This window comes from Camelus ferus, chromosome 4 (genome assembly GCF_009834535.1).
Source record: "Camelus ferus isolate YT-003-E chromosome 4, BCGSAC_Cfer_1.0, whole genome shotgun sequence".
Classification (NCBI taxonomy): Eukaryota; Metazoa; Chordata; class Mammalia; order Artiodactyla; family Camelidae; genus Camelus; species Camelus ferus.
This window is the reverse complement of record NC_045699.1, coordinates 50,546,044-50,571,169: the sequence shown is the minus strand read 5'-3', so window position 1 is coordinate 50,571,169 and position 25,126 is coordinate 50,546,044. Positions and strand designations below refer to the sequence as shown.

The following is a 25,126-nucleotide window of genomic DNA, read 5'->3' as shown; positions in this document are numbered from 1 at the left end:
ATCTATACCAACCTTCTGTCGATTTAATTTTATCTGAAATACACCATGGGGACTTCTTAATTAAAGAAATCCTACTGAGAGTAATTATAAAGTGAATTCTTATTCTTGAGTATATTTGTTTTTCTCATTTATGTTTATGTGTTTCTATTAAAACATACTAATATTGTATATCATGTCAAAGCTGAAGTAGGGAGAGTAAGTGATTTTCAGTTTCCTGGTCCAAAAAGCTGGTGCGTCTCCACTGCTTAGGAGGAGGGTCTGTTTCATCCCTCTCTGGGAGCCAGAATCCCAGCAATTCACTGTTTTGTAATACAGTCAGTACTTTGATAATGCTTTGATAAATTTTTACCCTGTAGAATTTAATTTTTTTAATATCTACAATATCTTTATATATTAAATAAAAACTATGTAGATATCAATGGCCCATATGTTTTTAGAAAGCTGGTACTAGATTAAAAAATAAAAGGAAACTCACTTGTATTTTGAGCTTCAGAGTCAGTCAGAGGCCAGCTGCCGCAGAGACGGACCAAAGCTTTCAGCACATCAAGTATGTGACTTAGTCTCCATCATGAGTCTTATTCTGTGGTATGTTTAGGTCATGATTCCCTCTTCCACAGTTGCCTGGGATGGCTCTGTGTCACTGCAGCTCATGCAGTTTTGCATTTTGTTTGTTGCAGATTTATAGAAGGAAGAGGAAGCCTGCCGTTGACAGGATTTGCGTTGGCATTCCTCCTGGCGAGGTAAAGGCACTTTGTCTATATCGTATCTGCCCCTGTTAATTCAGATGCTCTCTACCCCAATCAAACAACAGTGTCTGTAAGGGGTCAAAAGTGGTTTTAAAAGGCTTCTTGATTTACACCTATGTGGAGCAACCAGTCATTGAAAGGATGGGAGCCCCATATGTCAAAAGTGAACAATTTTGGATAATCTTAGGCAATTTAAGAAAAGCATGCACATCCAGAAAGTGATCTTGTGATCCATTCAAGATGATGATGAAATTCGAAAGAGTTTAAAAAAATATTTTTCTCCTTTCTTGGTCATGTTTATATTCTTGTATGCCTTTCAGCCAGATTAGATGGTGACATTTGACTTGTTGGCTTTCATTACTGTTTTTCACACATTAACTTTGGCCTGAACCTGATGACTGAAATAATATTACAAATACATACACCACTTAAAATGGCCCCATTATAAAATGTATGTTAAAAGGTATGATTTCTAAAACCAAGAAAATGTTTGACTCTTCATCAAGTGTAATGTTTTAGGATCATGTTATATAAAAACTAAGCTGGGGGGACTATTTTATAGGGGTCACTTGTATTCAGATTTTTAGCATTTTGCTTGTACAACTTACCCAATCTTTTTCAGTGCTTTGGACTTCTGGGTGTTAATGGGGCTGGGAAATCCTCAACTTTCAAGATGTTAACAGGAGATACCACGGTTACCAGAGGAGATGCTTTCCTTAACAAAAATAGGTGAGAAAAGAAGTCTGTATTTTGCTACAAAAACTTTTTTCAACTTTATTTAAATAAACATATCGTTCTTTTTCTGATTATAACAACACTGTATAGTTTCAAAAATGTTGAAACATAGTCAATTGTAAAGAAGTAAATAAAATTAATATACAGTTTCACTACCTAGAGATAACATTTACATTTCCTTTCAGTCTCACATTATTGTTTTTTAACAGCTTTGTTCGGGTATAATTTATGTGCCATACAATTTTCTTGTGTTAAGACTACACAATTCAATGACTTTTAGGCAATTTACAGAGTTGTTCAACCATTATCACAATTCAGTCTTAGAACATTCCCATCACCCCCAAATCTCTTGACTTTATATACACATATAAATGTATTATGAAGTTGAGATGATACTGTATTTTTTTTTAATTATTTTTTTTTGTTTTTGTTAATGAGTGTATTATGACTGTTTCTCAATGGGTCACACATTCTAAGATGTGGAATTTTACGTTACTGCATAAAATACATCTGTGCACATGTACCTATATTTTATTTCATCAACTATTTTTATATAAACTATAGTTTATTTCAACAACTATACTTATTGTTGGACATTAATTAGTTTCTGTTTTCACTAAATATGTCCTTATATTTGTCTAGAAAATTCCTACAAGATAAAAGGTTATATATACTTGCCAAATTGCCCTCTCTAAAGTGTGTACCAACTACTGATGTCTCCTCCGGGCTACTGCCTGAGAGCGCTCAGGTCACTAAGCAGCATGATCTTAAGGGATCCAGGACACGTTAGAGACCTGTTAGGCAGCATTACCCGGGAGCACTCTAAATACGTGGGACTTCTCTGGGCTTCTCACGTGGACAGATGGTACAAGGCAGTGGCTTTCTTTCGAACTTTTTGATCATGGCCCATAATATCGAATACATTTTTACCTCTCAACCTAGGATATGCACTTGAACACGCATATAGCTTAAATAAACGTTCTGTAAAACATTACCTATTCTTACTGCTTGTAGTGCACTCTGATGTTTTTTATTCTACCTTATACCATGCCATTTAAAAAAAATACTGACTGTGACCCACTAAATTTATTTCACAACCCACTAATGGATGGCGACTTAAAATTTGAAAACGACAGGGGGCTCCTAGCCCATAAAACTGAAAAGAGCAAGGAACTTAATGTACTTATGAGTCTCCTCCTCTGACTCTTACCAGTTTTTCGGTAGCAGTGTAGAGGGGGTTTAAGAGAACAGAATTTCTAGAACAGCAGATCTTAGGCTACACACCTGCGTCCCTAGGCTTGTCCCTGGTACCAGAGTCCTGGAGCACATCGCAGTGGCAGCAGTAACTGCCCCAAACTAATGTTTGTCACAGTGCCTGGTTCTAAGAGCCAGTTTGGACAGAGTAGCTGTGAGGTCCGCAAAGGGTCCGTGGGTGTCTTGATCATAATTCTAGAAAAGGCTGGACCTGGGAGTACTGACTGATATGCAGGGAGGAGTGAATACTGCTGACAGGTCAAACTCATGGCTGTCCAGAGGTGGCTGTAGTGCAGCCATCAGATTGGATATGACACCAAGCTTCCTCCTACATCAGGGATTCTTAACCTGAGATTGACTTCAGAGGGCCTAAAAGCTGCCTCCACAGTGTATCTAAAATTGTGTCCGTAGGTATAATTTTTATTGTCCCCAGATTCTCAGAGTCTGTGATTAAAAAAAAAAAAAAAACCCTTAAAAACCAGGGTTGAGTATTTAGTGGCACCAAGGGGGCTGGACCGTGCTGTGGCTGAGTCATGTATGGGCAGCAAAATGCAGAGAGAGGTCGTACCGAGTTGCTGGGTGTCCTCTGGATCTGAATGTCCATGAAGGAGACCGGAACAACAGAGCACTTGGTGTATATGACCGAGCCCAGAGGCAAGTCAAGGATGGACACTTAGTGTTAAAGCTCCAGGACAGTGCAACTGAGGTTGTTTATAAAGATAGTACTGAAGTTAGGATGGATTGGGAATTCTGAAATGGGACTGAACCTGCAGATTGAGGTGTCGGCGGAGCCAGATGCAAGGACTGGGCAGGATGCAGGCAGGAACGCTGAGTTCCAGGAGGGGCTGGCCTCCTGGGGGTGGAAAGGCTGTTGCCTCAAGCTATAGCAAGTGTTCTTGCTGGTATTTTTGTCATGCACATGCATACTTTGTAGGAACGTTAGTCAGGATTTTCTGATCAGAGTAGCTCTAAATGCTGACCACTTCTGTTTTTCCTTGCAGTATCTTATCAAACATCCATGAAGTACACCAGAATATGGGCTATTGCCCTCAGTTTGATGCCATCACGGAATTACTGACTGGAAGAGAACACGTGGAGTTCTTTGCCCTCTTGAGAGGAGTCCCAGAGAAGGAAGTTGGCAAGGTACCACGGGCCCCGGGAAGCCAGCCTGCCTGCCTCCTTGGGCGTCCTGACAGTGTGCCTTACGGCTGTGACTTTCACACTTGACTTCTGGCTGTCCTTGCTCAGGGATGCAGCAATACAAAGTGCTGGTTTTTAGTGCCTCCTTTCAGGGTGGGAACCTGTGGTGGCAGTGGGGCAGGGACAGGTGAACAGGCTCCTGCTGGAGGGCAGAGAGGGAGTGCTGCTCCCACCCCACAAGCCCCTTCCCCCCTGCTTTTGACTCTATAATCACAACTTGCTGGGTTGTGATTATAGACTCTGGTCCTACTCAGCAAAAGGGTTGTCATATGCACATGTAAGAAAGCACAATAAGACTACCAAACCCAACGGGAGTGAAGGTGCTTTTTATCACTTGTAGGTTGGTGAGTGGGCAATTCGGAAGCTGGGCCTCGTGAAGTACGGAGAGAAATACGCCGGGAACTACAGTGGGGGCAATAAGCGCAAGCTCTCGACGGCCATGGCTCTGATCGGTGGGCCTCCTGTGGTGTTTCTGGTGAGTGTGGCTGTCACTGGAAAACTCTGTTCTGGCCTGAATGGAAAACATCTCTGAAGTCCGGTGTCCAGGGTGTGCGTGGCTGATGTGGCAGTGGCACACCTCCTCCCCTGGCCAGGAACAGCGGAGCAGCCTCAGAGACCCAGAGGGAAGCTCCCTCGTCCCTCTCCTTGACACTTGTGGGGGTGGCTCTGCTGGGCCCTCAGATGCTCCAAAAGAGGAGATACTCTTTGGACCTTATTTCTCTGGTGTGGCTGGGGCTCAATATGTGACTTGACCTTTCTCTGAACCGTTCTGTCTGCCATCTGTGTGTGCATCCCCTGAAAAGGGAGGCTGTGGATACAGCTTCAGGATTCCCAGGGTAGCACCTGGGTCATGGTTTCTTACAGAGAGATGGAAAACAGAAGGTTAGTTCAGACAGTGACCCCTTTTCCTTCTGCAGAAAAGAAGAGCATTGAAGTTATTATAGAAAGAAGCCTTAGGCTGAGGCTTTAATGTTCTCTACACTATTTGGATCTGAAATTTTTTTCTCTCAGACTACCAAGTACAATATGACAGGCTAAGCTGGACTGAGCTAGAATTTAAAAAAAAGAAGAAGAAAAGGAATTTTATCCAGACCTTAAATTGACTTCAGTAGAGATTTCAGACAAAAATAGTTTTTTAGTATATACTTGTCAGTCATGAAAAGATAATTGAAACTAAATGACTTTTCCCCTTCCCTTTCTATATATTTGGAGAAATTTAATTTCATAAAAAACTAAATCTGAGTGTTCAACTCAATGACATACTGATCAAAGTGAACTGGTTGCACACAAGTATGAAACACTCTCGTATGTCAGGTCTGGTTCTTCAGTTCATCAAGAAATAAATAGAACGGTAAGCTAAAACTTAGGCTATTGCAAAGATGCGTCTGCATTTAAAACCAAATCCATCTTTGATTTGTTTTCCAGCACATAATACGGCTTACTTTATTCTAATTACAGGATGAACCGACCACAGGCATGGATCCCAAAGCCCGGCGATTCCTGTGGAACTGCGCCCTAAGTATCATCAAGGAAGGGAGATCAGTGGTGCTTACATCTCATAGGTCTGTACTGAAGACTTGGCTTGGCTTCTTTGTTGTGTAATTTTTTAAGTTTTCCAAATCGTATATTTGATCGTTGTGTAAAAATAGAAAATAAAGAAAGGCAGAGAGGAAAAATGTAACCACCTGACACTGCATCACCAGGAGACAACTATTACTATCACTGGGCAGCAGATCCTTGCACGGTGTTCTGTGCAAATCTACATGTGGTATATGTGGGTTTTTTTTTTCTTTTTTACAAAAAAAATGCAAGCTTTAGTATATACTGTAAGTTCTTTTTCACTTAACAATATTGTGAACATTATTCCAAGTCAGTTAATTTAGATGTGTCATCAGTTCTTATAGCTATTGGTGAATAGTATTCCATTAGGATATACCCCAATTTATTGAATTATTCCTCTTTTGTGTAGACGTTTGGGTTGTTTCCAACTTGTTTCACAATTGTAAACAGCACGGCAGTGAACAGCATTATCCCTCCATCTTCACGTATTTGTACAGGACGCACTTATGCCCTAGGAAGCTGGGAATCTGTTTCTTGGAAATGCCAGATGTCATGGTGATGCTCTGATGGTTTTAAGAGCATCTCTCTAAAACTCAGACCTCATTCTGTTTGCCCACAGCATGGAAGAATGTGAAGCCCTTTGCACTAGGATGGCAATTATGGTCAATGGGAGGTTCAGGTGTCTTGGCAGCGTCCAACATCTGAAAAACAGGTAACAAAGATAATTTCTTTGGGATCCCACACATTGAGAAATTGTATATTTATTCTTTTGTGAGTGTCTACATGGTGGCTGTAAAGTAAAGGGAAATAAACTGTACAAAATGGTGTAGTGGTAAGAATGAGGACTTTGAAGTCAGAGCTGCACACAAATTCCATCTTGACCTCTTACTGGTTGTATGCCCTTGGGCAAGTTACTTAACCTCTGAGAGTCAGCGTTGTAGGACTGTCTACCGCTAGCCTTGACAGAGATGAAATGGAAAGATTTATGCATGCCAGTTAGGTTAGCACATAGGCTTTGGAGTCAAACACATTGGGTCCACATCCTGGCCTAGCACATCTGAGCTTCGTGCCACGAGCAAGTAACTCTCTGGGCTCCAGGTTCTCTGTAACATCTGACCGACCTCAAGGGTTCAGGTGAAAATTAAACCAAGTCATGTTTGACATCTCATGTCGTAGGGATTCAACACATGATAACTGGTTCCTTCTCTCTGAAACTGATTTCCGGGTCTGTCTGGGATCTTTCGTCTTCATGACCCAAGCTGGGTTCTCAGAGTTAAATAGCCTTTTGAGACGTTTCCTGAGGATCTTCCATGTGGACTTGCTTCTTCCTGCTTTCAGGTTTGGAGACGGTTACACAATAGTTGTACGAATAGCAGGGTCCAACCCGGACCTGAAGCCTGTCCAGGAGTTCTTTGGACTCGCCTTTCCAGGAAGCGTCCTGAAGGAGAAGCACCGGAACATGCTGCAGTACCAGCTTCCGTCGTCACTGTCCTCCCTGGCCAGGATCTTCAGCGCCCTTTCCCAGAGCAAAAAGCGACTCCACATAGAAGACTACTCTGTCTCTCAGACAACACTTGACCAAGTAAGCTTTGAGAGTCAAAAACAGATTTGCTTTCCAGGGTGAGGTTTCCTGCCCCTTCTCCTTACTTCCCTGCCAACACCGCCCCCAACCCCATTGTGGGCCTCAGAACAGTGCAGAGCACCTGAGCTTGACCTCCTGATCATCTGCTACCTGTGCTTTTTACCTAATCTCCCTGAATCTGAAAAGGGAGATGATACTATCTACTTCATAGGGTTATTATGAGCATAAATTGTCACAAAAATCATAAAAACTGCCATTTATTGAGTAGCTGCCATGGGCCAGGTATTTTGCTAGGTGCCTTATCCCATTTAAATTAGGTAACATTAGGTACCAAATAGATCCTGGCCATCGGTAGATGTCAGCTTTCATCCCTCTCCCTTTCCTGTATGAGTCAGAGTAAATAGATGATTGAGCAGCTGGTGACTGGGGGAGGTGCACTATAGAAGGTCAGTTGTTAATGGTTAGTGCTTTTTCAAGCATTCCCCTCCCCTCACACACAAAGGTTTCTAGTAATCTAGTTAAATACAGTCTTGTATTCTCCTACCTGATCTAACTCCACCCAGGGAAAAATTCAGCTAGAATAAAGAGAGAGTTACAGGTTTTTATAAAGGTCCATCTTTCTTTTGACAGGTATTTGTAAACTTTGCCAAGGACCAAAGTGATGATGACCACTTAAAGGACCTGTCATTACACAAAAACCAGACAGTAGTGGATGTGGCAGTTCTCACATCTTTTCTGCAGGATGAGAAAGTGAAAGAAAGTTATGTGTGAAGAATCCTGTTCCTCCAGGGTGGCTGAAAGAAAGGAGGAACCACACCTTCCTTTGCACCGAGTGACGTGTTCCAGAGGAACGAGCTGGAAGTCTTTGTGGGAAGAAGTAAACTGGATACTGTACTGATACTATTCAATGCAATGCAATTCAATGCAATGAAAACAAAATTCCATTACAAGGGCAGTGCCTTTGTAGCCTATGTCTTGTATGGCTCTCGAGTGAAAAAGACTTGAATTTAGTTTATTACCTTATACTCATGTGAAACTCTAGTATGGAGCCCAGCGGACATATGGGTCTGACATACTTTTTCTGTTCCTTTGTATTCTTACTGGGGTTGCAACAATAACTCACCAAGTAATCATGGCCAGTGATTATCAGAGTCAAAAGGCACGCACATCCTCATTCGTTAAGCCCTGCCGTACCAGGAGACCGGCTTCCCAGTGACACAGCCCCTGCTGGCAATCAGTGCATCAGAATTACTAGTGCCAAGTTGCTCAGAAAGCCTGAAGCACCATGGTGTGTCATGCACGCTTTTGTGAAAGCTGCTCTTCTCAAAATCTGTTGACATCATGAAATACCAGGTGACAAGATGGTGCCATGTGTGGGGAAAATTCTGCTTTGATTCCCTCCATGATGAGCTGCTCTGGTGGTGGTAACATTCAAGTTGTGGGTGGCACTAGACTAGTGAGACTTGGTTCCATTGTTAGGTTGTCCCTCGCTTAGAACCACGGGTCTCCAGGGTTACCTTTCTGGGACTCTTGAAATATACTTAGGTCCTGGTAAGAAGCAAAGAATCAGCAACCACATTTCTGGGACTGGAAACCGTGGAGGCCAGGGCATTGGTGCCTTCAAACCGAGGGAGGCCAGTGTCCAGCTGTCCTGATTGTCTACTAACACGGTACACTGCATCTCAAGGTCTTGTTGTTTGACACAAGCATAGTATTATTTCTGGCTTTTGAATTAACCTCAAACATGAAAAGGTAGAGCTATATTTTGACAAAAATCTTTGTACTTTTGTGTTATTTGGAATTGTAAGTTCTGTCAGTGATTTATGAAACCTTAGAATGGCCTTTTTGTAGAACCCTGTGATATAGAGGATGATGGCCACACTGCCTCTCTAGCTTTATTTTTTCATGTAGGTTTGCAAATGGATGGTCTGACTAGTGCCTGGTGACCAGAAAACAGTGTGGTGGCCAAGGTCTCATAACATTGTATTTAAGTTTATGATCGAGAAGTCTTCTAGTCTCAGTTTATTAAGTGCTTTTTGAGTGTATGTTATAACTGAAGGAGTATACATGGATAGGGTGAGGAGAAATAAGTCTCAGCAGGTTTCTTGTGCCATATTCTGTGGATAACTGGTTTACAAATATAGGTTGTTCTATTGTGGTTGTAGGAACCCACTGAAAGAACACTGGGGAGCCCACTTCTTGAAAACAGCAACAGTGCAGAAGCCAGCAGGTTTGAATGTCATGAGGGTCACAAGACTGACCACAATGCAAAACCAGACAAAAGGTTCGCTAAACAATGAATACTTTCACAGAGAACACAGCTAGCTTCACAACTTGTTGAGTAACATAAAACTTGTGATTGTGGCGTTTAGTACCTTCAAATAATTGCCTTTGAAGATCTCAGATACCCCATTCTGACAATCTCAAATTTTTCATCTCCTCAGTCACTAACCTATCATGAAAAAAAAAAAAAAACCAAACCAGCAAATGCCCACCTGAAGATGATTTCAGACTTTTCTAACCCAATTTTATTTTTTTTTAGTGAGTAAACATTTTTTCAAAATATTATTGCACCAATGCTTAATGTTACCTGTCTTGAGACAACAAAAATATAAGAAAACTACTATTTGGTGAAGTTAGTGATCTTTCAATATCATTACTAATTTATTCTCCTTTAAAAAAAAAACGTAAATATTAACTCTAAAGGTGTAAGATTTCACATCTATTCCAAATCTGCATTAAAAAAAATTTACTGAATGTTATCACATAATTTGTTGCTTAGAAGACGAAAATGATTTTTAGAAATTAATGCCAAAATTTTCTAAAATGATAAATAAGTAATGAAGGCATTTTTCCAATAATGATTGACATGAGGTCATTCTATTTTATGTTATCTTTAATGATAAAAAATTCATAGAGTAATTGTTTCTCCTTATTTGATACTTTCCAAAATCAAGCTTCAATTTTCCCATTTTACTAGAGTGATGTTCTCATTCTGTATCATACTAAAACCATGAGCAGCTCCTCTTTGATTACTCTCCTTCAAGGCCATATTTTAAACAATCAAAAGACACTGTGAACTACTTTGAGAAAAAATTACGTTTCAATATAGATTTAACGAATCTCTTAAGCTAGAAACAATCTACAGTTATACGTCTACTTCATTAATATTGTTACCTTTTAGACTATCCAGGTAGTAGTCTTGAATTTTTCCGTGTAAGCCTAATTATAGTAGACATTTTTACCAACCCCCTGCTCAGTCAAGTAAAATTTCTGTATAATCCCTGTGGAAATGTAACCGTGTGAATTTTGAAAATTCTCAGAAGTCTTCCAAGATTTCTGCTTTTGCTTCTTTTGGACACCTTAAACCTTGTTAACAACTGTGAATATGAAAAATACAAAAGAAAACATTTTTTTAAAAAAAGCCCTCTATACCCAAATGCCCAGCACAGGTCATTGTTAAAAAAAAAAACAAAACACAACCGAACCTCAAACTACTGTATTTCAATATATGTACTGAAATCATATGCATTTTGACTATTACATGTTGCATATCATTCACTATATAGTAATCATTGACTAAAGGGATTTGTCTGTTTTCTTTTTGTGGTTGTATATATCAGGTAAAAATTTTTTCCAAAGAGCCATGAGTCATATTATATTGAACCACTTTGATACTGAGATTAATTTCTACCCTTGTTACTATTTACTAGTAATAATATAGTACAATAGTTACGTTGCTCTAGTTCTCTTCAAAATTGTTGCATCCCTTTTTATAGAATGTTTATACTTCCATAAGGTTTAAGTATTCTGTTCGCCCTTCTTCTACCCTAGGATGAAGCTATGTTTTTGTGCTTTTTCTTTATCATCGGCCCTTCATTCCAAGCACTTTATGCTGTCTGTAATGGGATCTATTTTTGCACTGGAATATCTGAGAATTGCAAAACTAGACGAAAGTTTCACAATAGATTTCTAAGTTAAATCATTTTCATTAAAAGAAAAAAACAAAAAAAAATTTTGTATTGTCAATAACTTTATATGAAGTATTAAAAAAGGCGTATTTCTATGTTGTAATAAGTCACGAAATAAAGCTGTGACAGTTCTGTTGGTCTATGGAAATTTATTTTTGTGCATTCCTAGCACCACCTACTGTTAAAGGTTATGAAGTAATTACAAAAGTAAGAAACATCTGCTTGTAAAAGAGAAGCTATTCAGATCCAAAGTAGAAATTTAGGAAAAACTAAGCGTCAGTCACAAAAGAGAATTGAGGAGACTGCTTGAAAATAAAGGGTCTTTGGCACTTTCATGGTTCAGTCATGGTAGCAGGTGGTACTAAGTTTAAGATGTTTATTTTTATTGACGTTCAATCGATTTCAAATGTATTAATTTCTGGTGTACAGCATAGTGATTCAGTTATACATATATATTCATTTTCATATTTTTTCATTATAGGTTATTATAAGATGTTGAATATATAGTGCTATACAGTAGGACTCTGTTGTTTGTCTATTTTATATATAGTAGTATCCACAAATCTTGAACTTCCAATTTGTCCCTCCCCTCCTTCCCTCACAACCATAAGTTTGTCTTCTATGTCTGTCAGTCTGCTTCTTTTTAAGAGGTTTTAGATAAACTTATTCTGCTTAGAGATATGAAACCGAGAGATCTCTGAACGTACTCTGTAGCTAAGCCATTTTTAAAAACTTCGTGACTTCATTTGGCATTGAGGAAGTTACAAAGGCAGCCTTCAATGTTCTTTTATTTATTCAACCAAAATACAAGGACACAGTGTAGCAGGGGTACTGTCCAGGTGGCGGGAGGGGTAGCCAGGGTGAGCATGCAGGAAAAGCAGAACGTGGGAGGAGAAACGAGACTAACATCGTGGAGGTGCACTCTCCTCTGTAAAAAGTGCTGTGTGGTTGGTCTTGGCCCAAGACTACGTGGCGCGGTGATGAAGTGTGGATGTATTTTTCACATCAGAGTTCTGGTGAAGCTGAGTCTCAGTTAATCTGTCCTTGTAAAATCAGTTGAGCATCATTGTACAGTAATGTAACAGATACTTATCAAACTGCATTGTGCACCAAATATTCTTCTAGGTTCGGGGGATACAGTGTTGAAGATAGAATTCCTGCTCCGATGAACTTGAATTTCAAAGGAGAAATTATATTCATATTCACAATGGACGTGTGGGCAAACAGATACAGTGAATTCAGACACTTCAGTAAGTGCTAAGAAGAAAATACAACACAGTAACAGGCTAGCGATGAAGAGGAGTCAGCCCTTGGAGGAGTGACGTTTAAGCTCTGATGTGAATAAAATAAACAGGAGCTAACAATCTGAAGGTGGACAGAAGAACATTCCTGGAAGAGAGAATACCCAGTGCAAAAGCCCCAGGTAGGAAAAAACTTGGCAAGTTGGGAAGCAGGGAGGAGAATTCCAGTGTCTCTGGAGTTGGAGGGAATGGAATTAGAGGCAGGAATCAGACCTTGTGGGGCCTCATAGGCCAGGTTAGGGTATCTGGATTTTATTGTTACTGCAATGAGGAGTTTAAACAAGGTGGTGGTTTGAGCTAATCTCTGTTTCAGAAAGAACTTCGCTGGCTATCTGGGGCAAAGGACAGTAGGAAGGCTAAGTAGGAGATGATGGTGGACTGGCCAAGGGTGGTAGCAACAGACAAAGGACTAGTAACATCCAGGGTCTCGTTTAGAGATAGAGCCAATAGGACCGCTGCCAGGCTGCATGTAGGGGATGAGGAAAAGAGAGAAAGCAAGGTGACTTCTAGTTTGCGACCCAAACGAGGGACAGGGTTGTTTTAGAAAAGCAGTTGGTATTTCAGTCTGGAGCTCAGAAGCAATGATGGAAAAGAAGATAAAAATGTGTGAATCATCACATATATGGCTTTTAAGCCTTGGGACTGAATGAGCTTACCTAGAAAGAGGGAAGATAGAGAATATTCTTGAGGCCTGAGGCCCTTCCCACATCTAGAAGAGAAGCCAGCAAAGGGAACAGAGGGACCGGCCAGTGATGGGGAGGAAAATCTAAACGTATGACATCCTGTACTGAAGCTCAGAATCAAGTGTTACCAAGAAGGCAGAAACGGCCAACTGTGTTCAACACTGTTGAGAAGATGGGCAGGTAAAGGCATCAAAAGACCACTGAATTTGGCAAGAGAGAGATCCTCGGTGACCTTCAGCAGACTGGCCAAGACGTAGGCCTAACCGGACTGGGCTCAGGAAAGAATCAGAGGTAAGGAAGGGGAGATGGTGCGTACACACAACACTACAGAGAGTTTTGCTTTGAAAGGAAACAGAAAACATGACAGAACTTTTATTTGGATTCTTTCCTTGCCTGTTAATAGTATAGGGTGCACGTGAGTACCACCTCCCCTTTTCCTTCTGATTTTTTTGTGTTTTAATCTTTTAGGCATTTCTTCTGTCAGGAGCCCAACACACTGTACTTGTTTTCCAGATTTCCCTTAGCTAATTCATCATTTAGGATTTTACATTTACAGTATATTTTAGAAATGTAAAATAATATAGCTGTAGATACAGACCGTCGAAGGAGCTTAGCAGTGCCAAACCTAGTTTTAGAAGGCAGAGGCACTCAACTGAAACGGGCATTAAACATGTTGCAAGGAAAACCCTAGCATATCTGTGGCGGCACTAGAGAAACTCTCCGTCTGGGGTTACTATCCTGCTATTTTCTTGATGTAACTTAACATTTACAAAAGAGCTGGTATATTATTACTGTGTCACCATCCTATAGTAACACAGTAAAAGCTCCAGAGAAGATAATATAAATATAAAATGCAAACTAAAAAAAAACCCAGAATGGATATGTAGGCTTTTATTAAGGCAAGTATTTCCATAAACAAATAGATGTCCCAAAGATCTTCATTAGTGATCTAAAATGAACAAAAATTAATAAAATTAACTACAAATGAACACATTTCATCACAAAAACAAGTCTTCTGAAGTTTTTTTTTAAAACACAGACCTAATTAATTATTTACCAAGTGAGAGTGACTAATAATTAATGTGAAAACCATAATTCCAAAATAGATGACAGAGGTGATACCGTAACTTTCCCAAGGTAAAGAAATATATTTGATCCAACATTCTCATGAATCCCATCTGATATCACAAAATAAACTTTACTGGGCAAATTTTTTTTAAAATCTCAGATAAAACAGACATGATCAAAAGACAGACATTGTATATAATTTAACAATATTGTTAGGCACAGAAATGTTAAATAATCATATGAATATAAGAAAATGCTATAAAGCAGAGGGTTGTCAGAATAGAGAAGAGCTATTGTGAAAGAAATGAAAAATCAAGATTATGAAGTAGTGGCAACTACATATTTCTAATGTATAATAGATACTGAAATGTTATGAGGAAAATGAACAGAACTGTCTTTAGGTGGTCATGAAAAAGGACAGAGGTGGCTTTAAAAATGTAGAGACATACAGAAAATTAACTTACTACTTTCTTCAAATAATAGCAAGAATCTCAGGAGAATTTAGGCACCATTAGCAGACACATCTTTTTGCAGTTAATGAAATGCTTCGTATTTCAGCAGAAAACTATTTCAGTGGTGAATATGACGTAGGAATCAGAAGCATATTTTGCTGAGATACTAGGTAATTGACACTTTCCCGAACTGGAAAAAAGATTCATAAGAAGGCAGAAAAAGTTACTGACTAAATCAAATTTGTCCTGAGAATAATTTGTGCCGAGTGAAATAGCTCACCAGCTGCCACAACTCTGGGATCCTCGTGAGACAAATGTCTCCCAGCTGGGCGACTATCGGCACTCTCATTCCACCAAAGAACATGAACTGCAGAAATAAGCAGAAATAGACTCTAAAATACTACATTACTACAAATAAGACACACAGAAAATTAATCAGAAACTTTAGGTCTTACTCTTTAAATCAAACTAGTATCAAAAAAGTAAAACTAAAAATGTTAAGTGGTAAGATTTCAGAAGGGTCAGAGTTTTGGGAGAGAATTTTATAAATTAGTCAAATTGGCTTAATAGATCAAGAAACAGCTAAGGCTTTTACTTTGTTTTTCCAAGGCAAGATTATTAAAAAAAACTGTGGTCGTTACTGAAAACTGGCTGATACAAAAAGAAAATAAGAAGTATCGGAACCTGAACCACCCAGAATAAACCTCTGTTAATATTTAATGCATTTCTTGTAATTGGTGAGAATAATAAAATTAGGGCCTTACTGCATATTATACTTAGTAATAGATTTTAAAAAAGCAATGATGAGCATTTTCTATGGCAATGACAGTAATTTTTAAGGGCTATGTGAATTCCTCCTTATGGAGGTAACAACTTTTTATTCCACCCCCTTATTGTTGATTATATTATTCAAAATATAATTCTACAAAATACTGAAATGTTCTTGTACTTAAATTATTTAAAAATTAATAAATAATTACAATTTAATATGTGTTAGCTGTATAGATTCTGGAAATGTAGATAAACCAAAAGGGAAAGCAGGAGTAGTTTCTAATCCTAAACCCTGAATTAACCAATTTCTATTTTGGTGTATCTTTTCCATATTTATGTATTTACATGTTTATACACATTTAGCATATATGTTTATGCTTATATAAGATACATGATGTATATGTGTGTCTATTTGTGTATGTTATATACATAGGGTCACAGCACATTGTTTCTAGTTTCCTTACTGCAAACAGTGCTGACAAACACTTCCTTGGAGGGGCACCTACATAAAATAACAATGTTAAACAACTACTTCCTACATTTATTGGGTGCTTACTATGTGCCAGGCCTGGTTCCAAGCATTTTGCATGTATTTGCTCATTTAGTCTTCACAATAATCCTAGGTGGTAGGTTATCATTATTTTATCAATGAGCGAAGCACAGAAAGGTTAAGTAACTCATAAAGTTAATAAGTCACAAAGTTAATAAGTGGTTAAGCTGGGATTCAAACCCAGGCTGTCTGGATCTCATTATTTCCTCAATATAATAAACTCCTAAAATTCAAATTCAGAGAACCAAAGAGTTTATAAGCATATACATATATAGACATACATACACATACACACACACACACTTATATAGGCATAGTATACATAATATGAACACTGTCGTCCAGAAATGAGGTACTGATTTATACTCAATACTATACTCTTTCCTCTACTGAGAATTAACTTAAGATTAAAAAGTGTGTACATTTTCAGTATTTTCTTATAAAAGTTATATATGTTCATTACAGAGCATTAAAATAGACTTCATAAACATTAATTTTATCAAATGACCACTGTATATTTTATATACTTTCAAACTTCTGTAACTGAATGCACCCATTTCCTAGAATACTGGCAAAAATAATTTAAAAATTAAGGCTTTTTATTTATATTGTCAAATCTGGGGGAGTGGGGTAGATTAAACCAGTATATTGTACACAGTATGAGTACTTATTTTTCCCCAACCACTCTATGTAAGTATGTCTTAATTAGGTGAAAATGGCATCTCCTCATTGTCTTGATTTGTACCTTCTTCAATATATATTTAGTAGTCATCTGTACATCTACCTCTGCATAAGTTTTAGCTTTTTGTTTTGTTTTGTTTTTAAATTTCATTTATGGTGTTTTGGGGAGTGCAGAAAGCCTGACCTTTTCAATCATAAAATTATCAATTGATTTCTTTTCCTTCATTGTTTCTTCATTTGCTTTTTGGTTCAGAAATAAGTTCTCATTTGTATTATTTTAAAAAATTATCTACATTTTATGACTTCCTTTCTTCTACACTGAAATCTAAAATCCACTGAATCTTATTTTAGCATAGGTATGAAATAGACATGTAATTATTTTCATTATTTTCTCCTCTTCATATATTTTCTAACTTGAAAATGTCTTTTTCTTTATATTCTGATTATTTTCTTAGGATGTGTTACTAGAAGTTAAATTTCTGGGGAAAGATCTGAATCTCAGCTTTGAGTATATTAGGTTTGAGATGTCCACCGGACATCCAAGAAAGGGAGTTGAGGAGGCAAATGGATATAATGAATACTTCAAATAATTTATTAGCTGTTCTTGGTCACTTATCCTTCCAGATAACTTCACATGCATTTTTTAGAGTTTGGCACAAAAAACTCTCTGAAATGCTGACTGCAATAACTTTCAAATTTAAAGTTAAATGCCTCAAATAGGTGTTTATTAAATAAATTAAGATATGTAATATCTCTCTGCTGTATACACTCTTTCTGGAGTGTTAGGATGCTATTATTAATCATGCATATGCATTATTTCTAGCACATAGATGGTATATATATATATGAATATGAATACATATACACATGCCTACATATATAAGAATGACACAGGAACACAAAGACCAAAACAGTATTATCTCTAAGTAGTAGGAATTTTTTTTTTCTATCTTTGGTCATGTCCATGGTATTTAGTCTTTGTAAAAATACGTTATTATGTTTTTATTTCATTCAGAGACAATCTCTCTACCCAAAGTAATGTTGTATTTTTAAAAAATAAAAAAATATATATTTAGAGTAAAAAAGTTGAAAGAATAAATATTTTCTTGAGGTTTCCTTGCAGTTTTCCAATTCATTTTGATGTATCATGGAAAACAGTTTAACACTTGGAAAAGGCTTTATAAGGTGTTAATATTCTAAATAAATAAGATGTAAAACAGGTTTTATCAACCCTTAAAATGACCAAAAACCTAAACATTTAGCAGTAATAATTGAAATACATGGCATAATGAGATACAGAAACAAAAGACCTGAGGAACTTAGCAGATCACTAGCACACTTTGAATTTCATAGAAGAAATGGACAACTATACCTCTGTTGAGTGCTCCATATTCTGTGTGGAAAACTCCAACCAGTTTTGAGTAGCCTAGCTCCACATGGGCATTAACTGCCCTTTTTAAAGCGTCACCCCACAGAGCTGGCCCCCCTGGTTTCATCTGAAAAGTAACCAGCTCATAGACTCCTAGAGTAGGGAGAAAAACAAAGACTTTACAAAAGATATTCAAGAAATTTCTAATCAGGTTAGTCTATTTCCAGTGGAAGGCTGATCTACATATATAGATTTGGAGGATCAAACATATAAAGATGTTTATGCACACACATTTATGATTTCTTTGCATTGTTTTTCCTTGCTTTTATGTTTAGGAAGTCCCTCACCATGTATAAGGCTGAGTTACTAAGCTTAGCATACAGAAGAAAGAAAGAGGACTATATTAAGCTAATTATCTGAAAGATTTTTTAACCTATAAAATCAATCATTAAAATAAATATTGCAAATTTATGATAGGATTTGGATTTTTGAGCTGCATGAGTCTATTTTTTAAGGTAAGAAATCAATAAAAAAGCTATTTTCTGATCTCCTATATTTCCCTTTTTACAGTTTTGAGAGGAAACACTTTTTGTTTGTATAACTTCCCCCTGTTCCTTCCATTTCTAACAGGAACAGCCAGCAAACAATGGACCGAAAGTGATGTGTGAGTTTTTTGGGGGGGGGGGGAAAGGAAGGAAATGGTTTCATTATTCCTAAATATTCAGGTAACATGTGAAAAGCAGTTTATCTTCTGGTCAGAATATGGAGGAAGCAGAGAGAAAGAAACTAGGGTACAAGTAAATTTGAAAAGTCAAAGGAAAAAAGGAGAGTTACTAAAGAATCATGAACAACACAGGAGAAGAAAATCAAGATGTGATGCTGTTCTAGGAACCACTAAATTAATTTAGACAGTGCTGAAAGCTGAAGGGAGGTCTAGGTGGATAAGAATCCAAATAAGACTTTTCAAATCTCTTATAGTCTAAGATAGACTACAAAGTTAGGGCTATTGGGGAAAATAAAACTTAAATTAGTTTATGCTTTTTAAAAATCTGAGTTTTGTTTAAAATTAGGTTGAGGTCAACATTTCCTTAAGTCAGTAGGAAAGTGAGATCAGTAAGAAGATAAATCTTTAAATTAATTTTCAAACTGAGAAGTAAGAAACAGGAAAACCAAAAAGTTAAACTAGTGTAATACAGCTTAACAGTTTAATTCATTCACCAACAGTCAGTCTTACAAACAAAGATATACTTAATGTTTTAAGATTAACTGTAATTTATGTAAAAAAAGGTACTCAACAAAGACAAAATGTCATAATTACCCTTTGCCTAGTTAGGTATATGTTTTCACTGTTCCAAATCCCCGACTTCTTAAGTTTTACTTCACATGTCAACTTTTTATATTCATATCTAAACTTTAAGAGTTTTTCCAAATTGGAAAAACATTTCATTATTTCATGCTTCGTTGTTTTTTTCTTTTTCTCTCTTTTTTTTTTAATGGAGGTACTGAGGATTGAACCCAGGACCTCAGTGCATGCGCTTACCACTGAGCTATATCCCCACCTCCTCAGCTTCAATGATAATTTAAATTAATTGAGCAGAGAGCTCAAATTCAGTTTAACTCTATAAGCACACTATATTCCTATATAAAACAAAATATTATTCTTTTTTTCTCCTATGGAACTTTGGTTTTTGTAACTTACAAGTCTTTAGTCTTTTCTCCTTCAAAATTCAAAGTGATTAAGAGGGAAGGACTTACCTTCTTTGGGAGGTTTTTCTAATTTGCACCATGGCACCAGGTAAGTAATTTCAAACTCCTGTTCATCTGTGAGAGCCAAATTTGGAATGACATATTGTTCCTGCCATTCCTTATCTTTGGCCAAGGCTTTCTGAACTTCAGATCTATGAGCAAAACTGTCTATGGGGAAAGGAGTAAGAAAAATTACAATGTTCGATTCAAAACCAACTGTACTTTTTCTGGGTTTCATTAATTTCAGCAAGTGTTCATGAGGCCACATAAGGACACTGTGTTGTATCACTGGAGGTATCAACATAAATAGATGTAACATCTGTCCCTAAGTTGCTCATGATCTAAAAGAGAGTTTAAGTGCAAACAACTAGTGATAATATCATATTGTAATGGTACAGACTCTACCATTTAGTAGGTAGTTGTGAGAGTTAAGTAAGTTACTAAATCTTTCTGTACCTGCCTCTCACTCTGTGAAACAGGGATGATGCTATAGTAACTACCTCCAGGGCTGTTGTGAGGATTAAATGAGTTAGTACATGAAAGGAGTTTAGAACAGTGTTTGGCATCTACTTAGTGCTCAGTATATATTATTTATTCTTATTATTGGAGGCATTGAAATTATAGTGTCAGTTTAGAGAAAGACTGTTTTTCCTTGGTAGTGCTGGTGGTGGGTAGTCAGGTCAAGGTACACCCGAATTAAATTGAACATACATGAAATTACGATTTGCTTTTTCAGTCTCCTCTTTGAATAAACAGCTTCCAAAGAAATAGTGCTGATCCTCTTACTTATTGTCACCCATTCTTTTTACCGAGTGAGTACTATTTCTCTTCTGTTTGTTATGCAAACAGATGTATGCCTTTATTAACTTACAGGCATCGTACTGTATTTACTATTAGGGTCTCAAAAGACTAAAGGTAAAAGAGTTTTGTATGGTTTGTGCTGGGGATAAGGAATAACATACATCTTTGAGCTTAAGTAAGTTATATCAGGACCTTACTAGTAGTTATTTTTAATGGAACATAATTCTACTTGTTTCACATTAAAGCATAAATTGTGTTTTAATGGGGTTTGTTCTATTACAACAGGGAAACCCCCTAAACTACAGCTGTGTTAAATATAGAATGAGTACTTTTCGTATTAAAGTACTTGATGGCTATTAACTTTGAACACTGATAACCAAACACTAAATGAAATTCTTAAAAGTTCTTTAGATATCATGTTAAGTCCTGTGGGGACTTCAGAAAGATTAGACACTGGAGTAACATTCCGGAGATTCCTGTAACCTGTTCTTTGTCTACTAAACCAGCGGTAAGTCAGCTTCAGTATGGGGAGAACTCTGATTCCTTTGCCTTTACTTCCCTAGAGCAGCATGACAGTGAATTCCCTGAAACCTTGGGTGCACAAATGAAAGAAAGAGATAAACTTAAAGAATTATGCAATCTCAGAGCTGTGTGAGGCTTAGAAGTTAACTATTATCCCCATCAACCTAAACTACCCTAAGACCCCTCCATGTTTGAATTGTGTCTACTAAAATCCTGATATCAAGCTGCAGATCCAACAATAAGAAAAAAAGAACACACCCTTCCTATGATCTTAACCCACTTGGGCTCTTGCAATCACTGCTTTAATTTTTCATAAATCATCTATACAATAAACCATTCTATAATTTTTCTGAGAATTAAAGGCTAGTTCACAATTTTATAATTTGAAATGAGATGCCACGTTTTTCCAATAATGATACATAAGGATTTGGACAAAGGTACCAGTGGGAGGAGTCGTCACTGAATTCATTTTTGTTGTTATTTTATTTGTTGTTCCTCTTTTTAAAATTTTAATTTAACCTATGTATATTTATAACAATATAGATGCCAGGGCTGTCATATAACATTTAACAGAATGAAAATCTATACTAAATACTTAAGCTGGAAAAGCATACCATACTTCCAAATGTGAAACACTTTATTCGTTCTGCCTCCAAATTCTACCCTCCAGAATCCAACCAATTCAGAGTAAGCCGTCCTAAGATGTATGTTTTTCTTAAGAATTTCCAGAAATTCATCAATCTTTGAAGGTTTAAAGCAATAGGTGTGAAATTCATAGAACGTTCCATCGTGTTGTCTGGGGCCCGTAGCAAAAGATGAGCACATCTGAAGGAAGAAAAGGCAAATTTAAATACTTTGGAAACTCGGGGTTTATAACTCATTAGACTCATAATCCGTATTTGTACTTCTGCTATCATCTCTCCTTAGAATTTGTTTAGAGAGATGTCAATAAAGATAAGTACTCTTAAGTATGCTCAATATACAGCTACTGTTTAATTCCCGTTGTCTTAGTGAACTTAAATTTAGGCAGGAAATGCCTTACTAGAAATTATACTGGTGTGTATGTATTTTGTGTATATATAAATACTTATATGCACATGTGAATACATATACACTCACGGCATTTGTGTTTAGAAATCTATCTTACTGTGGGTTTGGTTATCACGTGCCAATTTCTGATGTTGATTAATCAGTTTCCCATTACAAGCTGTGGTACAAACAAGGCTATGGAAAAATGTGGGGCTTATGTTGACTAGCTGGTATGTCAAATGAAACCAGTAGGCTTCTTTCTCTAAGGTTATAACACACAATAGCCTATGTATTTGATTTAATTATGTATAATGTCATACTTATAATTATCTATTTGAGTTCATTACACTGATGTTCCCTATGAGTTATGTTCCTACTGCCCAAGTGTCTAAGTTTACAATGAAAGCAGGTATTCCCACCCCAAACAACTGCAGCTACTCCTACCTTTGGTGGACATGTTTTTTGTGTCGTTTTAGCCAAAATCTAGTAAGACAATGTTAGGCAAATAAACAACTCCAGGTATTATTATTTTAAAATGTTATAAATAAAATATATTAGAAAATGGACCAGTAGAGTATTTGTAACAATTTTTAGTTGATTTTTAGGGAATTTATATTTGTAAACAAACTGTGGTCAAGGGACATAATTTTGTAATCTTTTACAGGAGAAACAAGCAGTAAGAGAGGAAACCCAGGGAAAGGTTAAAGAGCAGTGAGAGTAGTAAGGGTGTGCTTGAGGGGATGTGATTTTTGCTACAGGCCAGAAACTAGAACTATGCTGGGGGAGGAATCATGAGGGCTTCAGGCTCCCTTAGGCTCTCTTACACAAGTTAGGGCTTATTTTCAGCAGCAATAACTTCCAAATCACCTATAAGAGAGCATTTTATGGACATTTAGTGAAGTCAAAGTTGAAAATAAAGTTGCAAGGAATAATCCTAGGCCCTGCCCCGGTAGAGAGAGAATCATGATAAAAACTGTATTGCTAATCCTGGGTGACAGGCCATTAATAGCTCTTCTTTAGTCTTTACTGAAAGTCAGTCTCTATCCAAATTCCCTTCCCATCCTATCCCTTGAGAACGGAGTACGAATCTAAACATCAAAAAGAAAAAAACCCTCCAGGTTAGATTGATTCACAGAATAGGCCAATCTCCGATAGTTAAGGCTGAACCACAAAAATCTATCTTGCACATTTCTCATCTAACTTCAAATGAAATTATCATATTTGCTGTGAGTTCCTACCCTGCCTGACTTGGGTGCCGACCCCAAGAGACAGTGGCAGCTGGGCAGGACGCTCCTCCACCCACACCCTCTCTTTAAGGTTCTCTGCAAAATGCTGGGAAGTTTTGTATTTCGTTTAAAAGGGGGAGGCCAGTTCAGTTGCCAGTGGCTAGTTGACCTTTTTCTCCTTCACCCTTCAGTTTGGAGTGCAGTGGTTTGCCAAAAGACAAATCAAGAGGTGAGACCTGAGCAGTGCCTGGCAGTGACCCTAACCGGGTGGGCACAGAGGCGCTGGGCAGCAAAAGCGCAGCAGGGGGCGCTTCAGGGGTGTCCTCAGGGCCGCCGGACACCTAGGCAGGAGAAGCCCCCTGTCCAGGGCTGTTCGAGAGCCGGCTGGGAGGAGAATAAGATAGTAGGTCTTTCCCCAGCGGCACCTTCCTCCTCCCGCGCGTCCCAGGGGCCCCAGCCTCCGGATTCAGGGACTTGCTCTGGAACTTGGGTGGCAGCAGCGCGATAGGAAGTTTGGGAACACGGCTGGCGCATGCGCGGCCCGCTCCCTCCCGACAACGCCTCTCTCGCCCCTCCCCCAGGGAAGACTTCAGGCGCGTCCTTTGCGGTTCGTACCTGAGGCGCGAGCGTCCGCGCGGCCACAGCTCTAGTCAGGCTCCTTCGGAGGGCAAGCATGGCGCTGCTTCGGGCGCTGAGGAGGGCACCCGGCGGGTATTCTTCCTTAAACTCCTCCGCCTGTGGCTCCCCACTGGCAGGGAGCAGCGCCGGCACGTCTCGCAGCGGCAGGCTCCGGGCGGGGCTCGGAGGGTCAGCTCCGCCTCCCGGCTGAGGGGCGCGGCGCGACGGCCCAGGCCGCTAGGGTTCGCGGGAGCTCAGCGCTAGGCTCGGTTAGTGTCAGCTGTGACTTTTCCGTCCCCTTCTGTTTCCCCAAACGTTCTTACCCCCAGACGTCAGAAGTCACATTAGAAGTGGCTGGCTGAACGCGGAGGTCGTTCCTGTCCCGCCTCTCTGGGCCCGTCCCCTCCTCTCCACGCGCACCTGCGTACAATTCTTACACGGTTTGTGTGTAGAAAGCGAGTGTGGATGGGCGCGTGTCATGCTTTGCATTTAAATCGCGGACGTGTTTTCCGGGGTTAGTTTTCAGTCGGGGTCGCTCACGTGTAGCTAAAGTGATCCTTCATCTTGTTCATTAAGTCATTCTTAGGCTCCTGATGATATAGATTGTATTTCAGGAGCTCAGAGGAGTGAGGGCGCCGAACTAAATTTGGAAATTCAAATTAAACATACATGTTTTGAAATCAGATAGTTTGTAAGCCTTAAAAGCAAAACAGTAGACTTTTGATCTTGTTCTTCTTATTCCTGATATCGGTCCCCAGAGTAGCTGTTTTCAACATTTTTAGCTGTTTCTTCTAATGCTTGTTTTCCTTTTTGTAGATTATATGTATTTTATGGTGTTTCTTGATATTTTCAGTCACAGACAGTATCTGTTGCTTGGAGAATGAGGATTTAGGTCTTTTACACACCACTCCCCCCAAATGCACTTCCTTTCCCCTATCTGATAGTGCTTATATTAAGAAGAGTTAATTGTCACTATATTAATTTAATTATATTGATGTTTACCTTTTTATTACTAATTACATTATTACATATTACATAACTACACACAGGACAAATTAAACAGTTACACATACATTGGTTACATTATTGCCCACACTAAAGTAATATTCCTTATACTATTATGACTAGGGAATTATTACAGGGCTGTCTTCTGTAGTTGTATTGGTTGTGCCTTGTGTAAAGACTTTTGAATCACCTATTCAGAGGAAGGGAGGTTTTTTTTTTAAAGTTAGTGTTTTCAGCAGGGTGGGGTGAGTCAGTA

At 38.4% G+C, this 25,126-nt stretch overlaps 2 protein-coding genes across 2 annotated transcripts in view; one reads left to right on the top strand and one right to left on the bottom strand.

Moving 5' to 3' along the window:
- Window positions 1-11,188, top strand: part of ABCA1 (ATP binding cassette subfamily A member 1) — a 126,928-nt gene extending 115,740 nt beyond the window's left edge. Inside the window, 8 exon segments of the mRNA XM_014559347.2 lie at window positions 678-740; window positions 1,369-1,475; window positions 3,737-3,878; window positions 4,276-4,410; window positions 5,394-5,497; window positions 6,115-6,207; window positions 6,834-7,077; window positions 7,708-11,188. Coding sequence (XP_014414833.1) covers window positions 678-740; window positions 1,369-1,475; window positions 3,737-3,878; window positions 4,276-4,410; window positions 5,394-5,497; window positions 6,115-6,207; window positions 6,834-7,077; window positions 7,708-7,848 — 1,029 coding nt within the window. The 3' untranslated portion in view covers window positions 7,849-11,188.
- Window positions 11,189-13,908: 2,720 nt separating this feature from the next.
- On the bottom strand, window positions 13,909-24,072 carry LOC102509098 (protein NipSnap homolog 3A). Its single transcript, XM_006184801.3, has 7 exons — window positions 23,863-24,072; window positions 21,607-21,817; window positions 19,679-19,837; window positions 17,927-18,076; window positions 14,833-14,919; window positions 14,565-14,742; window positions 13,909-13,981 (listed from the first exon to the last, which is right to left on the bottom strand). The coding sequence occupies exons 1-6, from the start codon at window positions 23,920-23,922 to the stop codon at window positions 14,666-14,668; spliced, it is 744 nt and encodes a 247-aa protein (XP_006184863.2). The 5' UTR covers window positions 23,923-24,072; the 3' UTR covers window positions 13,909-13,981; window positions 14,565-14,665.
- Between the last annotated feature and the right edge of the window lie 1,054 nt (window positions 24,073-25,126).

What these genes read in the sequence shown, in the direction of transcription:
- LOC102509098 (XM_006184801.3), bottom strand. Translation starts at nt 23,922, where the DNA reads ATGCTTGCCCTCCGAAGGAGCCTGACTAGAGCTGTGGCCGCGCGGACG. An exon ending in ATATGGAGCACTCAACAGAG is followed by an intron (nt 14,920 to 17,926) that starts GTATAGTTGTCC and finishes TTATTTCTGCAG; the next exon opens with TTCATGTTCTTTGGTGGAAT. An exon ending in TCCCAGAGTTGTGGCAGCTG is followed by an intron (nt 14,743 to 14,832) that starts GTGAGCTATTTC and finishes TCTTTTTTCCAG; the next exon opens with TTCGGGAAAGTGTCAATTAC.